The sequence below is a fragment of the Nuphar pumila genome, chromosome 14, assembly GCF_984573655.1.
Source record: "Nuphar pumila chromosome 14, dmNupPumi1.hap1.1, whole genome shotgun sequence".
Classification (NCBI taxonomy): domain Eukaryota; kingdom Viridiplantae; phylum Streptophyta; class Magnoliopsida; order Nymphaeales; family Nymphaeaceae; genus Nuphar; species Nuphar pumila.
The window spans coordinates 87,913,359-87,928,627 of NC_143262.1; the positions used below are offsets into that span (position 1 = coordinate 87,913,359).

The window sequence follows — 15,269 nt, forward strand, 5'->3', positions numbered from 1 at the left end:
ATCAAACTGGTTTGGGTGTGAACCCAGACTGGGTCAGGTCTGACTAAGGCTGACTTGGTCTGGTTTAGCCTGGACAAAGTCTAGTCAACATTTTTGAACTTGACTCGATTGATCGAACTGGTTCTGACCTAGTCAGGTCTGACAAGGTCTCAATTCCCTGTTTGGTTCTCATTTGATTTGGACCATATCAAATATGAGTCCAGTTCGATCGAGTCAATATGAACTGATCCAAGTTGAACTAGATTCAGACAAAAAATAGGTTTGGATCTGGTATGGACTAGATGTAACAATACTGGATCTGGATCTACTTCAAAACTGTTCAGATCAGTTCTGGATCAAATATATAGCTGAATCTGGATCCAACCCATAGCTGGATGGATCAGTTTTAATCCAGATTCAAAACAGTTTTTGTTCCAGATCATAATTGGATCTAGGTTTAGTTTGTAATTTATTATGAATTTTTGAGAATTCAATTGAGTTTCAAAGCAAACTTAATTGGGTCGAGACTAGGTTTAGTAAACCTAATACTCTAAACTCATACCGAACCTATTTTTAACCTCGGATGAGTTAGGTCAAATCATAAGAGTGAAAATGATCAAATTACCCTTATGTGAAACCAATATCTGATTAAGTAAAATGGGCATAACTTTGCATTCCAAACTTAAAATTGAGTGAGGTTTACTGCGTTGAACTCGTACTATAGAGGGAAATCTTCTTGTCTTATGGTTCTGGTTAAATTAGGAGCACAAAAATCAAGGTCTTACAAGTAAACTCGAAAGGAATATTTTGAGAATTCTATCATAATATAAACAATATATGGGTATTAACATGAACATGTTTGTGTGACGATCAAGTTTTATTGTTAGAATCACTTGAGACTCAATTGTGAATAGAGTACACAATTCGTATTCGAGGTAAGAGATATTATAAGCAATCTTAGTTGTAAATAGATAATATTGTGTTGTATATTGTATATTAGCATGTTTAGAAATATAGCCCTTGAGTGTGTACATGATATGGATAGAATGATCATGCATGAGTTAATTGCAATGAGATAACTATATGCATACATGAATCGTAACGTACCTTGCATATTAGAAAGAAATTGTTTTATGATAGCATATCTATGTTATAATCTTTGAATAATATGTATTGTGATTAGCTTTGAGTTCCTTGAATTTGGTTATGTCATTTGAACTTATATTGAGATTATCATGATTAACCCCTTAAATCTTGAAAGTAGTGGCCTGTGAAAAGGGGTAGCCGGTTCGTAGTCAGAGTGTAGCCACCATGAAGAGTGGGCCACTGATGATTTAACGACGTAGAGACTCTATCTCGTTGCATGCTTAATATGATACAAAGTGTGAACCCTAATGCCATTTTGAGATTGAGAATGAGATACACCGTGATTATTTCATGATGGTATTCATGGGAGAACGAGTGCGACCCGAGCTTAAGAAGGAGGTCAAGTGAATGAACTTAAAGTATGACTTAAGGTTTTATGTTAACATAGTATTCGAGACTCTAGACAATGATAGATGGTTGAAAGTCATTTATGGTTAGGATGTAGCATAAACTATGTCGAGTTTGAGTCTGACCCTCCTGCTAGCTATTGGTGGAGTCACTCTTGTTGGTTCACTGCAGTGCCTAGTGATCTGGAGATCATTAGGAGCGTATGGTTTATAGTTTGGTCAACAATGTAGATTTGATATGTTATGCACGGGTTGCTACGTTTATAAATGGCTATGACTGATATAGCCGATATAGAGTTATAGTCTGCAGTGAATGAATATTAAATTGAGAGAGTTAAGAAGAGAATTTAAAACATATAAACCTTTTGTGGTGCCTCAAAAATTAAACTCAGATTCGTAGTTTAGAGTCCACTGCAGTTATAAGTTAAAGTTATTTATTGCTTATAAATATTCTTTATTGAGTTGTAGACTCACCTCTTATATAACTATAACTATAAGTTTCATGCATACTAGCACAGGCAGGATGTGATGCTGTGCAAGAGAGTACTTGTTAGTTTTATTATTATTTTCATGATGAACTTTGTCAAATAAAATGAACTTATTAAAAAAAAAAATTTAACCATGTTTTCTTTGTATGAACTCTATATGTTGTTTCTTTAAGAAGTAATACCAACCGGACCTAGACTCTAGAAGTTTCGAATCGAGATATTACAATGCCAATGAATTTTGGTGTAAACACTTAGTTTACGTTTTTTCCGATGTTGGTTTTCTTTCATCGAGTTCTTTGACGCAAACACGAGTGATCGGCGAGGCCTTGCAATTGCCGCCTTTGTGCCTTTCTTGCTTCTGAAGAGGATGGTCAAAGAAGTTGGTGGAGTTGAAGCCATGGTTAGCTAAGAAGGAAGAGCAAGAATGTGTGAAGCATAGACAACTAACTGCACATGAGTTCTCTACGTCCACAAAAATAGCGTCCAAAAACAACATATTTGTTGCATTAAAATATAGCTATTATTTTTTTAGCTGATATAGCCAACGCCTAACAATTCCAAGATAATGGCGATGGGTCCCATCTGATAATTTAGGCTGTCAATGAATCGGATACATGGTGGTCTCAACTGGATCCAGGCCAGACTAGCATAATGCTTGAACTAGACTCAGACCCAATCAGCATCCATATATATTTGGACCTGGATCTAAGTCCTAACCCATATGGACGCAAGATGTTGGCTTCTTTTGTTATAATTTTTCCAATTTTTGTGTTATGTTTTTTATGACTTGGAACCCTCGCCAAAGGAAGAAAAACCCTGGGCGGGACCCCATGACCACCCTGCACCACCTCTTAAAGCTGTGGACACACCCATGTGCAAGTGGGGTTTGATCAGGTGCCTTCATCTCAACACCCTCACAACCACCCTGCTAGCCAATCGGGCAATGCCGGGTGTGTTCTTTCTGTTGAAAAACAAGAACGTTCATGCCCAAGGGCTCCACTCATTTAGTTGGGGCGACTTTGTGAATATCACTAAGTTGAAAACATGGGTTAACTCCAGTTTGGACCCAGGTCCCAATGATTTTCATCCGATCCAAAGATGCATCGATCATGGAGTCGTGTAATCATTTTCCCTGAAAAAATGAATCTGGACTGGATCCATTCACTATTTAAAATTTAGATACGTATTAAAAGCAAAAAAAAAAAAGTAACCAGTTCTTTTCTTTTTAATATCAGAAATACACCACTCTTCTGGGGGATGAAACCTTCTGATTATTGAATTTGACAAATATGCCACTTGACCATTTCAAAAGCACCAGAGCAGATCGGGTCCTATGGAGGGATAGGACTAGCTCCGATCCAACTGCTGGCAGTACCTTTTGGCAGGCAAGCTTGACGAATTTATATTCACAAATTGATTTTTATTAAGAGTTTAAAATTACAATTATCATCATGATCACGATGATTAATGAGGTAATGAAGCCTACATATTTAATTGGGTTCCTTAAATAACAAAGCATATATTATACAACAAATTGAGACTATAGCAGCCACAAGATCAATTGTGAGAGCAGCGAGAATCTGCTCACCAAGCCTATCAACCATGTCAAGTATGGACTTCCAATTCCTCACCTCTTGTTCATAAGGGTCCTCTAGTCTCAGCTTCATGCCCTCAGCTTGGCGGCTCGCGGCTTCTCGGACCAGAGCCGGACCTGTCAAGAGGCCAATGAGACTTGGGCCTCAGGGCCCCTGGGCCAAAAAAAAATTTAGGGGCCCATTTTTAATAGGGATTCCATTTTTAATGGGGACTAAAACAACAAAAAATTTAGGGGCCCCAAAAAAATTGGAGGCGTTGCCCTCGAACTCCTACTATTAATAAGGGGCTCAAAAAATTCTGAGGCGCTGCCCCCAAACTCCTACTATTAATAGGGGGGCTATTTTTAAGAAGCCCATTTTTAATAGGGGCTCAAAAAATTTCGAGGCACTGCCCCAGAACTCTTGCTATTAATAAGGGGCCCATTTTTTCCCTCTGCCTCAGGCCCCATAAAACACAGGTACGACCCTGTCTCGGACCAAGCCCTAGTCATACGACTGGCAGCTCGCTTCATTGATCAACACATCAAAAACCTCCTGCAGATGCGAAACTTGTCGTAAGCCACCTTTATCAGAAGCAATGGCGCATCGGGATGGAACTCCTTTGACAGATGCCGGTAAGCCGACTTGATCTCAGGACCAAGCCAGCTTGAGCTGATACACCCAATAGCCTGAAAAAAAAACTCAAAGTACCAAATAAGTCAAGTTACTTATTCCCAAACATAGGAGGAGATGCAACATTTGATTCTCACCAAGTTTACTCCTCATACTCTGCTTGGAAAACCTTAAAATAGTATGCCAAAGAGAGCGTACTTATTCCTAAAACTAATACCCAAACCCAAGGATATAAGAAAAACCTAATTATAATCCCATTCAGATAAGCATTTTAAGATTGGGCCACCAGCCCCATGCCCAACCCTAATTCCCAACATAAGTTGCTATATTCAAAATATTATGGCCCACAAAAAGCTTAGCACACATGACTAGGTGGGTCAGCTTAAGACCTTCAAATTGAAGGGCATTGCGAGTTCGATACCTTGTGTGTGCATCATCTCTTGCCCCAAGGTCAAAGCCAACAAAAAACTGTCTGATAGGCAAAAGGGTACTTATGGAGTTTTATAGGAAGCAGGTCAGGTCATGCTGAACATGAGCGTTTTTGGTCATGCCGACATCGTGGCCGTCTGTTTGCATTTCGGATGAATGCCACGTGGTTTTGTTGACTTTTGAGCTTTTTTAAAATGCAAATCCTACGGCCACGATGTCGGCATGACCAAAAACGCTCATGTTCAACATGACCTGATCTGCATCCAGTTTTATATAGGGGACAAGGAAACATGACCACGCCACTATTGTGATCTTTCTTATCACTGCATATTTGGAAAATTACAGAAAAAAAAAATCAACAATCTTAGAAGCATATTATTGCAATATTAATACCTTAATTTTTTTTTCTGGATTGACATGCTGGGTTAGTCTGATCCATACCCATTGTTGTCAGTATCAATCGGTATCGGCCCTGAATCGTTGGGCCACCAATTCAGCTGTTTTCGGCCTATACCGATACTCAATTGAATCGTTCTGTCAACAATAATAAAAAAATATAACATGTCAATCATAATATAACACGTGTTAAAATCATTAAAATAATATTTAAAAGTGATTTTTGGTAATTTTTTTAATTATAAAAAAATAGCCGAATTCAGGCCTGCAGCTTTTCAAAATTCTGCCAATATACAGGCTGATACACACCGATACTGATGACATTGCCCCGACCAGTTAAAAAAAATCAATTGCACTCATATTACATCACTGGAAAGAAACCAATCCAGAGGTTTGTCCTTCAACCCTATATCAAACTCCAGGACTCCATAGCAAAAATTTTTAGGCACATTGTTATACTTAGGGCTGGTAAACCAGCCGAACAGGGCATGTTCGGGCTCGACTCGTTTACTAGTGGATTGAGCTCGTGGCTCAGCTCATATTTGTGTTCAGCTGATCCGAGCTCGAGCTCGGCTTGTATCACCTGAATGAGACAAGCCGAACACGAGCTGGCTAGTGTGAAAACATTCTATGTTATTTATGCATAGTTTATACATTTTTATATATTATACTTGAAAATATATATAACTTTTTATAAATTACACATAGTAGTCCATATTTTATGTATATATTTTTCATTGTATCCTTCTTTTTATATATATTTATGCATTCTTCCTTTTATATATTACACAAAATATATTATCAAATTTTTTTGAAAGAAACAAAATATATTATCCATAATATATATATTGTCTATACGACCACTATCAAGCCAAGCCAACACCAAGTGTTCGAGCTCGACTCGTTTAAGCTAAAAGAGCTGCTTGTGGCCCGGCTTGCCAACTATACGAACCATTCACAAACGAGTTCGCGATGAGCCGATTTGCTGTTTGTTTACCAGCCATGGTTACACTCCTTTGGAATCCATCAGCGGCCATACATTGTTTAATTGTTTTATATTTTTAACAGAACTCGTTATGCTAATATATTTCACAAAATATTTTAAATTGATCGTGGGATTTTTTCCCTTACCAATAAAAAGCCTTGATACCGAGAAAAAAGAAAAAGAAAAAGAAAAAAACTCCGATGCTGAGATATTTGAGATTGTTGAAAATTTTATTTTATTTTTTTCGAGGAAAGAATTTTTTTATTGCTGATGGAAAGAATTAAGCACCTGCAGACAGTGAAGTGGATGACGAGTGGTCACCCAAAAAACAGATCAGAAATCAGAAACAAACAGAACCAAATAGAATCTTAGCTTAAGTCTACAGATTGATTGACTTTAAACAAATTGCAGCTTCAGTATTAAAAAAAATATTTCAAATTAAAGAGAAAAAAAGAAATTGCATGAAAAACAGAACAATCTTCCTCTCCCTTGTTGTGGTTTCGACGAATGAGCATATATATGCCACATGTGATGTAGCTCTTCAGAAACTTGGATATATAAAAAACTGAAATACCGTTTGAGCTCAAGAAAAATAGTAGCAATGGAGATGCGGGGTATCGAACCCCGTGCCTCTCGCATGCAAAGCGAGCGCTCTACCGTTTGAGCTACATCCCCATTTGTTGCCGTTTAATTTTACGAAATATATAAATTCTTTATTTTTGTGGTTGATTATTCTTTGTCAACACTTTCTGATGCATTTGTCCTCTTCGCTGGCGTGCCATAGCACTGTGTAAGCCCCCCCCCCCCCCCTCTCTCTCTCTCTCACGCAGACGCTTTATATATATATTACAATTGGTCATGTCGCCATTACTTACAAATGAGTTTTTTTTTTCATTTTTTGTTGTTTTTCATAAAACTAACCTTACAGATGTGATCTAAATGTTTGTGTTAGTGGGAATCGGATCTTAGACCATCCTATTATGAAACATAAGTAGGTTTTTACATGGCTTCAAAAATCAATGGCCTACAATGTACTATACTTTCTTGGGTCATAAGATCATGTTTTTTCATCGACAAAACATGATCCAAAAGCCAGTTCCCACTATTTTGAACATGCTGAATTCATCCATGAGGTCAGATTGGATAAAAAAAAGACACACCAAGGAGACCCAGAGGTATTTGTACATAATGGCACCATTACCAAATGTTATCGTGCACATATATATATATATATATATATATATATATATATATATATATATATATATATATAGAGAGAGAGAGAGAGAGAGAGAGAGAGAGAGAGAGAGTCTTCTTTCTTATAATAGAAGCCCAGTCTGCCTCCTTTGTTAAATGTCCTCAATACTCTTGTTAACTATTCGTATTTCAAAAAATAATTTCAAAAACAAAGATGAACCATCTTGAACTAGGAAGAACTAGATTGATCTCATTTCGCACCTCAGACCAATGAAGTAAAAGAGAATTTGTCTATACAATAATTACAGAGACAGCCTTGTGTATCTTTTTTCATGAAAATCATTGTCTTCGAATTTCTTGCATCTTGGGTTATCAATTAGAGAACAGACAGACGAGCCATAACACCTAAAACTTCTATAATACTGAAATCTAAGAACAAAATCCCCATGCATACATTCAACTTGACAAAAAATGTTATCAACCAGCTGTTGGAGATTGGTAGATGTCAATAGGAAAAGTCATGGGCCAACTGTGACCAATTTACAAGAAATTTAGTACCTTGGGAGGGCAAGCATAAAACCTAGTTTTCAGAGACTCAATAGGGTTAAGTCAGACTTGAATGATTGGCAAGGATCCCAAGTCAAAATCAGTTACAGTTGCTGAAAATTATTTTTGACTCAGGTAAATCAGGTAACTTGTCATGGACTTCTTCCACAGTTGAGAAAGTGAATGAGAATCTGCCCAAGTTCCACCTTGAAAAGAATAGACTCTGACATGCCTGAGAGTATCCAGGTGAAGACCAGGCCCAATCAGGTTTTTGTGCAAGGGTACAAGAAAATAAGCCAAATTCAGGTCAACTATATTATTGTAACCTCTATACCAAGACAACAAATCTTATTGGCTATAAATCTTTCTTGATGCCAAAGGATGAAGATGAGTATACGACACCCTTATCAAGACTAAAATGTGTCAATACTTACAAAAGAAAAAGTAAAGAACCATTTTTGGGTATCTTCAACAAAACAAGAACAAATAAAAAAGAAAACTATTTCAGATAACATCCATATTATCTAAACAGTGGTCAAACAATGAAGACACATTTACTGGAAATGTAGGATTGTGGAAGTCATTTGCAAAGACATCATCAAGATTGCGGACCATAGTTACCGACCACAAAATTTTGGCCTACCATTGTGCCATAGATCCAATTACTAGCCAGGTTAGGCCTAGGCTACAAGCAATCGGCCTTGGTCTGAGGAATTGGGCAGAAGCCAAGTGCTTACATGGAATAACTGGGCTAGGTCCAACGGCCACCTACACATTTGTAGTTTTTACCTGAAACAGAAGACTACTGCTGGGAAACAATAACAGGAACCTTAAGAAAAATTACCAATAATCTTTGCAAGAACAAAGGCCACCCTTGAAATGGTGAAAACGTATACAATCTCTTAAGATAATCTCTCTATCCTCAATTTTAGATACATATTTCATAAAGGAGTGACAATCACCACATACTCTCAGATTCTTCATGACCCTTACTGCAACATTTCCGGGCATACTCACCAACCCAAAAGCCACAGCCAATTTCTCACTATGGTAATTCACAGAGCTTCCATCTTGATCACTCTCCTCATGCAAGAACAGCAATCCCTGATTATCAACATATCCCAGCTCTTTAATTCTCTTAATAACAACCTCTAGCTTTCGGTAAATCGATTCTGTTTGAGAGTGTGATTTATCACACGAGATGAATGAATGCATCTCTTTTCCAGTATCGATCCAACTCAAGCCTGGCTCTTTCTTAACCCCTCTAAGCATCATTAGTTTCCGTATCTCCATTGCCTGTGCCAATTTTCTGTTGGAGATGTACATGTTATATAGCAGTACATATGCAGCTGAGGCATGCGGTTCAAGCTCAATTACTCGCTCAGCTGCCCGTTTTCCAGCTACAATGTCTCCATGATTCCGGCAAGCACCTAGTAGTGCTCGCCATATAGTAGGATCATTCTCAAACCCGGATATGTTGATGAACTGCTCAGCCTCAGCTAGTTTGCCAGCACGACCGAGCAAGTCAACAATGCAAGCAGAATGTTTAACGTTCGGATTAATGTTGTGATCTCTAATCATGCTTTCATAGTACTTGAAGCCTTCACGCACCAACCCTGCATGGCTGCAAGCAGTTAGTACAGAAAGGAATGTGATTTCGTTTGGAACAACGCCCGATTCCTTCATTTGATTGAAAATTTTGAATGCTTCAATTGCCGAACCCTGATGGGCATGCATGGAGATCAATGCAGACCAAGTAATTACGTCTTTGCTCGTGGTCTCCTGAAATAGCTGCTCAGATTTCTCAACTTCGCCGGACTTTGAATACATGCATATAAGAGCATTTGAAGTTCCGATAAGACGATTGATGCCGGATTTCACCATGTAAACATGGACTTGAGCACCAATGCATGCTACTGCCAAGCTTGCACATGCACTCAGCACACTTGAGATTGTGTACTCATCTGGTTTCAGCCCAACACCAAGCATTACATGAAACAGCCTCAATGCCCCTTCAAACTGCCCATTCCAGATACTCCCGACAATTGCCGCAGTCCAAGAAACACAGTCTTTTTTCGGCAACAGTGTGAAGCATTTCAAGCCATCACCAATCTCCCCTGATTTCACATACAGATCAATGAGGGCACTGCCGATGAACTCATCAGAATCAAGCCTGTTCTTGATGATATGAACATGTATTTGCTTCCCCTCTTTGAAAGCTTCAAACAGGACACAGGCTTTCAATATGGCTGAAAATGTGAAATTGGACGGCTTCACTCCATTCATCTGCATCTCCAAGAAGAGTTCTAGAGCTGTTTCTGCAGACCCATTACTGATATTTTCTATAGTTCCAGCAATCATGGCATTATAGGCAACAACATTCCGATCAGGCATCTGGTTGAAAACCTTCTCCGCATCAATTATACAGCCATTCTTCACATACATATCAAGAGTTGCAGTGCTGACCACTACATCAGAGTCAAGTCCGGACTTCATCAGGGATGCATGAATCTGTTCTCCGGCAGCGGCACCACAACCACTATCAGCACATGCCTTAAGGCAACTACCTGCAGCATAGCTGTTCATCTTGAACCCTGACCGAAGCATCCGAACCAGAATTCTCCAAGTTTCATCTTCCTGTCCTTTTCGAGCACAGCCTGCAATCAATGTATTATATGAAGCCTCATCCAATTCCAATGAACTATGAAAAACCCTCAGGGCTTCATCCATCAGACTGAATTTAATGTACATATGGATGAGGGTATTGACCACAAAAACCTCTAATCCAAAACCTCCAGTGACAATTCTGCCATGAATTTGCCTCCCTGAATCGAAATCCATCGCCTGACCACACGCACTCAATGCAGAACACAATGTAAAACGGTCAGGGAACACTCCAACCATCATCGCTCTCTGGAATTCTTCCAGTGCTTCACTGTTGAGACCCAATTGGGAGTACCCAGAAATCAAAGCATTCCATGACACAATATTTGGCTTAGACATTTGAACAAACAGTCGGTGTGCATGACTAAAACACCCACATTTGCAATACATATTCAACAGATTGTTGGCGAGAAAAAGGCATGAATTGAATGAGTTCTTAATCATCCTTCCATGTATGAGCTTCCCAAGATACAGAGACTTGTTCCTCACACAAGCTTGTATGAGGCTTGTGTATGTAACAGAGTCTGAATGAAAACCAAGTTGGAATTCCATTGTTGCCCACAATTGCATGGCTTCTTTCAACAGTCCCTCCCTGCAAAGAAAACTCAATTCTTTGATCATAGGGAAGAGCTCATTTCTGATGTTATGTAATTGGGATTTGGGTTGTGAGGTGAAAGTTCTTTGGGTCTTGAAAAAGATGAAGCATTCTGAAAACCCAATGTGGTATTTGAGGAAACATGGCATTTTGGGGTCAGAGAAGGACAAGAGCTAATGAAGGTTACAGGTAACGCTGTGTGTGGGTGTGTGTTGGATCAGGTCCAGATCCAGGTTATAAGCATAGTGAAAAAAGTTAAAAACGGGAAAATATCGGAAGTAAAAAACTCACGAGAATTTGATTTTTTTTAAATATTGCATTTTGTGGCAAAATCTCTGCAATAAAAAATAAATTAAAATATATAAAAAATATTTTTATAAGAAAATATAAAAATTATTTAAAAATAAAAACGACACCCCTTTTCACGATAAATAGCCATTTAAAACGTAAATATCATGTTTAAATCACAATATTTATGTTTTGACGAAAAATCACGATATTTTGAAAATATCGCTAGAAATTGCCGTTTTTAACTTTCAAATAATTTCTAGTGAGATTTTCATAAATCTGGCGATATTTGTCACTATGGTTACAAGTATCCAGATCAGTACATCCAACCCAGTTCCAGGCCCACCGAAAGCCCCGACTCTTAACAGATTTGGGCTGAGCTCGGGTCTCATTGGACTGGGTTCCATGTAGGTCTGGTTGAGCCCTTTAAATCCAGTTACTAAACAGTCAGTGTCGTGTCAGGCTCCATTGAGATGACATTCTGCCCCTATCCGTATCCTGGCCCATTTATTAATCAGGAAGCATCGGGCCTGGCATTTGTCTGGTTTGGGACTGCACAAGGCATCCTAAACCTGGCCTATATCGGGTTGGTTACCAATTACCCATCGGGTGCCAAGCTGATGTCTGCTCCTACAGGCCAGGCAGGCCTTGGATTGGATCCCACTGATCCAAACAGGTGAGAGAGACTTAGCCACTTGAATGGGTTGAGAACAGACCTCGTCTGGTGGGGTACAGACCCAACACATTGACAGCCCAGTTTCAGCTTAAAAATCTTAAATTTATTTGACATTTTAGTGATGATTCTAAATCATGTGGCTGTTTGTTTGCTTTGGTTTTGGTATTTTTATTCCACCTTTAAATTCACCAAGATTTCTGGATATTTTTGGAAAAAGAAAAAGAAAAGCCATCTCTAAGATGGCTTTGTGATAACTAGAGAGACTTAAACCAACTTGGCATCAACACAATCTTGGAAAAAAAACCGAACATGAATCCAATGTTCAGAATATCTTTTTTTTGGTATTTTATAAAATTCTTTTTCCTATGTTTTCTATTTTTTAATATACCAAGATTTTCCCAACTTTTTTTTTTCTTTTGAAACAAGCAATTTTTTAAAATATGACAAGCTTTTCCTTTACACGACCCCCCCCCCCCCCCCCAAAGATTTGTAACAACCATTCATCTTTCATTAATAGCAGCCTTCGAAGGATATCAAAGGGTCAGGTTTGATTCAGATCTGTTTATCCAGATCCAGTAAAGCTCTACCAGATTGAATCAGATAAATGGTTGGATTGGTTGTGAAGTTTTTAATTTAAATCAGTGAAAAATACAACTACAATTGCACTAACTATATGTAATAGTCATATCCAAGGGGATAGCTAATTGAATCTGGATCTGCTAAAGTCTTTTCTCAGCCTTTCTAGAATCCGATCCAATCAGGCCGCATCTGATCAATTATAGTTACAAATCATGTTCTCTGGAAAGTATCTGGGAAAACTCAGGAAATTTTGAAAAATGAGATTTTCTTAAGAAACTCTCAAGAAAATACTAGTAAATATATTTTAAAATATAATATAAATATAAGTAATGTAAAAACAAAGCAAAAAGTGTTTTATCACATTAATATCAAGCTACAAACGCTATATTTTCCTGGATTAATTGGATGATTTGGTGAAATAACTAGTAAATCTCCTCCCAGCTCAAGTTTTTCAGTGCATCAACGTTCATTCTCCAAAAAACAGGCTCATTTTGATATTAATCCGGGAACACTATCATTTCTGCATGGATCTTGCAACCTGACGGTTAAAGACTCCACTTCCACAGGACAGTTTGACAGGCACTAACATGCAAAACACACACTAACAAGTCTGTGCATACTAAGTGCAAGACACACAGAACGAGCATGTACTATATATCACAACACAACCCATATTTTAAAGCACACAGGCTGAGGCATTTTCACAATCAATGAAATTGAAATTGTTATGACTAAGGTTTTACACCACAAATATTGACAATTATACGTCCATCCATCCCTGCTGGTTAGTAATTACAGTTACCTGGATACACCCAGAAGAAAGGAAGCAGCACATGAACATTTTTCAGACAGTAAAAGATAGCTACGAATTTGAAAAAAAGATGGCTATGAATCGATTTAACAGTCAAGACATGTTTCTTGCATTGCTACACCGGCTCTTGCTTCTTCAGTCTGTGCATTGCATCTCAACGCCATCCCTGCATCAGAATATTCCACATAATGTGAATCGCACAAATGGCAAAAATTTTCATTAAAGCAAAAACTGCCTTTAAGGGACTTGCTGAGTAGCAGTACCCCAAGAATTCGAAGGTACCAAATTTTGGATGCAATATGTTCTTGAAACACAATCTCAAAGTAAAGTATATATGTCGCTAACAAGAGATCATACACATTAAAATAAACATGATACCAAAAACAGGTTGATGCTCTATTTTCATGACTTTCTTTTTCTCAAGATTAATAGCATGCTATTATTTCTAGAAATACACTAAATTGTGAATGCAATCACCTACAAGGAACAATTTTCAAATGTGTAGAGCAGAACAAGAAGTGGAAGCATAAACAAGAAGCCACTAAAATCAGGGGATGCAAGATGCCAAAAATCTTAGTTTGAAGAGAACAGCCATGAGTGAATCCATCAAGATATTTTAGGGCAAACGTGATGCAAGATCTTCCAAGAAGGTGAGATTACCAAACCCATGCATCAGGGACATATCTAGTAACTACAGAAAGGTCTCTAGTACTCCACCCTACCCAGCTATTTCCATTAGTTACCTACTGCCGCAGCACTGATCATTGATCAATCTCTTACATTTAGCTTTCTTTTTGTATTCTAGTTTTTGAAACTAACAAGAAAATATGTTTGAGAAACCAAGCTAAAAAGAAACACAACAAAAAGACTTTTCAGCAAGATATGGATGCTTTGCAACCGGTAAAGACCTCCCCACTTTGATTGCCCTATGCATTTAAACAAATGTTACAACAACATATCACTTACATGGTTAAACAAAAAGGAAGAAACAAAGAAATAACAATACCTGTCAGCTTTGTCAAGGGCATAAAATTTTTTACAAACCCGTGATGCGCTAGACTGTCCAGTCTGGCTAGCCTAACGGCCAAAGTCCGTACACCAACACTTTTTCATGTGCTGAATCATTTCATTGACCCTGCGCAGCACCTCGGGCGTAGTTGCCTAGCGGAAGCTGATCAAGCACATCTTTAAATGTGTATTCTATCTACTATATGTCACTTAGTGCATAACCGTCCCATACCAACTATCACTTCTGAAAATGACACAAACTTGGTTTATCCTTGCGTGCCATGGAGGATATTGCGACTCTATGCGCAAGGTACAACAAAACCTTACCACTGAAGAAACAAGACCTTGCGACCCTCAGTTTGAAGACCAATTGATGATTAAACACCATATTGAAGAGCACCACCTAAACTCATTCTCCAGCGCCTAGGCATTCTCTTGCCTAGCCGCAAGTCACCATACTCGGTTGGAATCACCTAAGGCAATTCTTGGAGGAATTAACCCTAACCCACACGCACCCTCGTGCATCCAACCGCTACGTGTGAAAAACTCTTTCAAGCCGAGAGATCCTTAACCAATTTTCTAAAGGCAACATCCTCTGATCCGTTGGCACTGCTTAATCAGACAACACTCCACGTATGTGCCGCCACACAACAATGCACTAACGATGATATCATTGCTTATCGTGTGTCATGCTATCACTGCACGTCACTGATCAAGCCAACGAATGTTGTGTGTTCCTGCACTTGATGCATTTTCCACTCGGTAAAGCTTCACACTGCACATGCCCTATTCTAAAGGCTCGATCCGGGACATTCTTCCCTACCTAAACCATTGTCGTCCTTGACAATGTCGGTGCAGGTAAGAACATAGTATTAACTGATATGCCAGTTTGCCTTTGTAATTATCTTTGGTTTACTTCTTTTCTTCA

General features: G+C 38.5%; 1 protein-coding gene and 1 non-coding gene across 2 annotated transcripts; both read right to left on the reverse strand.

Annotated features, from left to right (window-relative positions):
* Window positions 1–6,579: 6,579 nt before the first annotated feature.
* TRNAA-UGC (transfer RNA alanine (anticodon UGC)) lies at window positions 6,580–6,652 on the reverse strand. The gene has a single exon. It is a non-coding gene; the product is annotated as a tRNA-Ala (tRNA).
* A 1,874-nt stretch (window positions 6,653–8,526) lies between these two features.
* Window positions 8,527–11,048, reverse strand: LOC149817286 (Tetratricopeptide repeat (TPR)-like superfamily protein). The gene is made up of 2 exons (XM_089987863.1): window positions 8,837–11,048; window positions 8,527–8,800 (listed from the first exon to the last, which is right to left on the reverse strand). The coding sequence occupies exons 1-2, from the start codon at window positions 11,003–11,005 to the stop codon at window positions 8,561–8,563; spliced, it is 2,409 nt and encodes an 802-aa protein (XP_089843989.1). The 5' UTR covers window positions 11,006–11,048; the 3' UTR covers window positions 8,527–8,560.
* Between the last annotated feature and the right edge of the window lie 4,221 nt (window positions 11,049–15,269).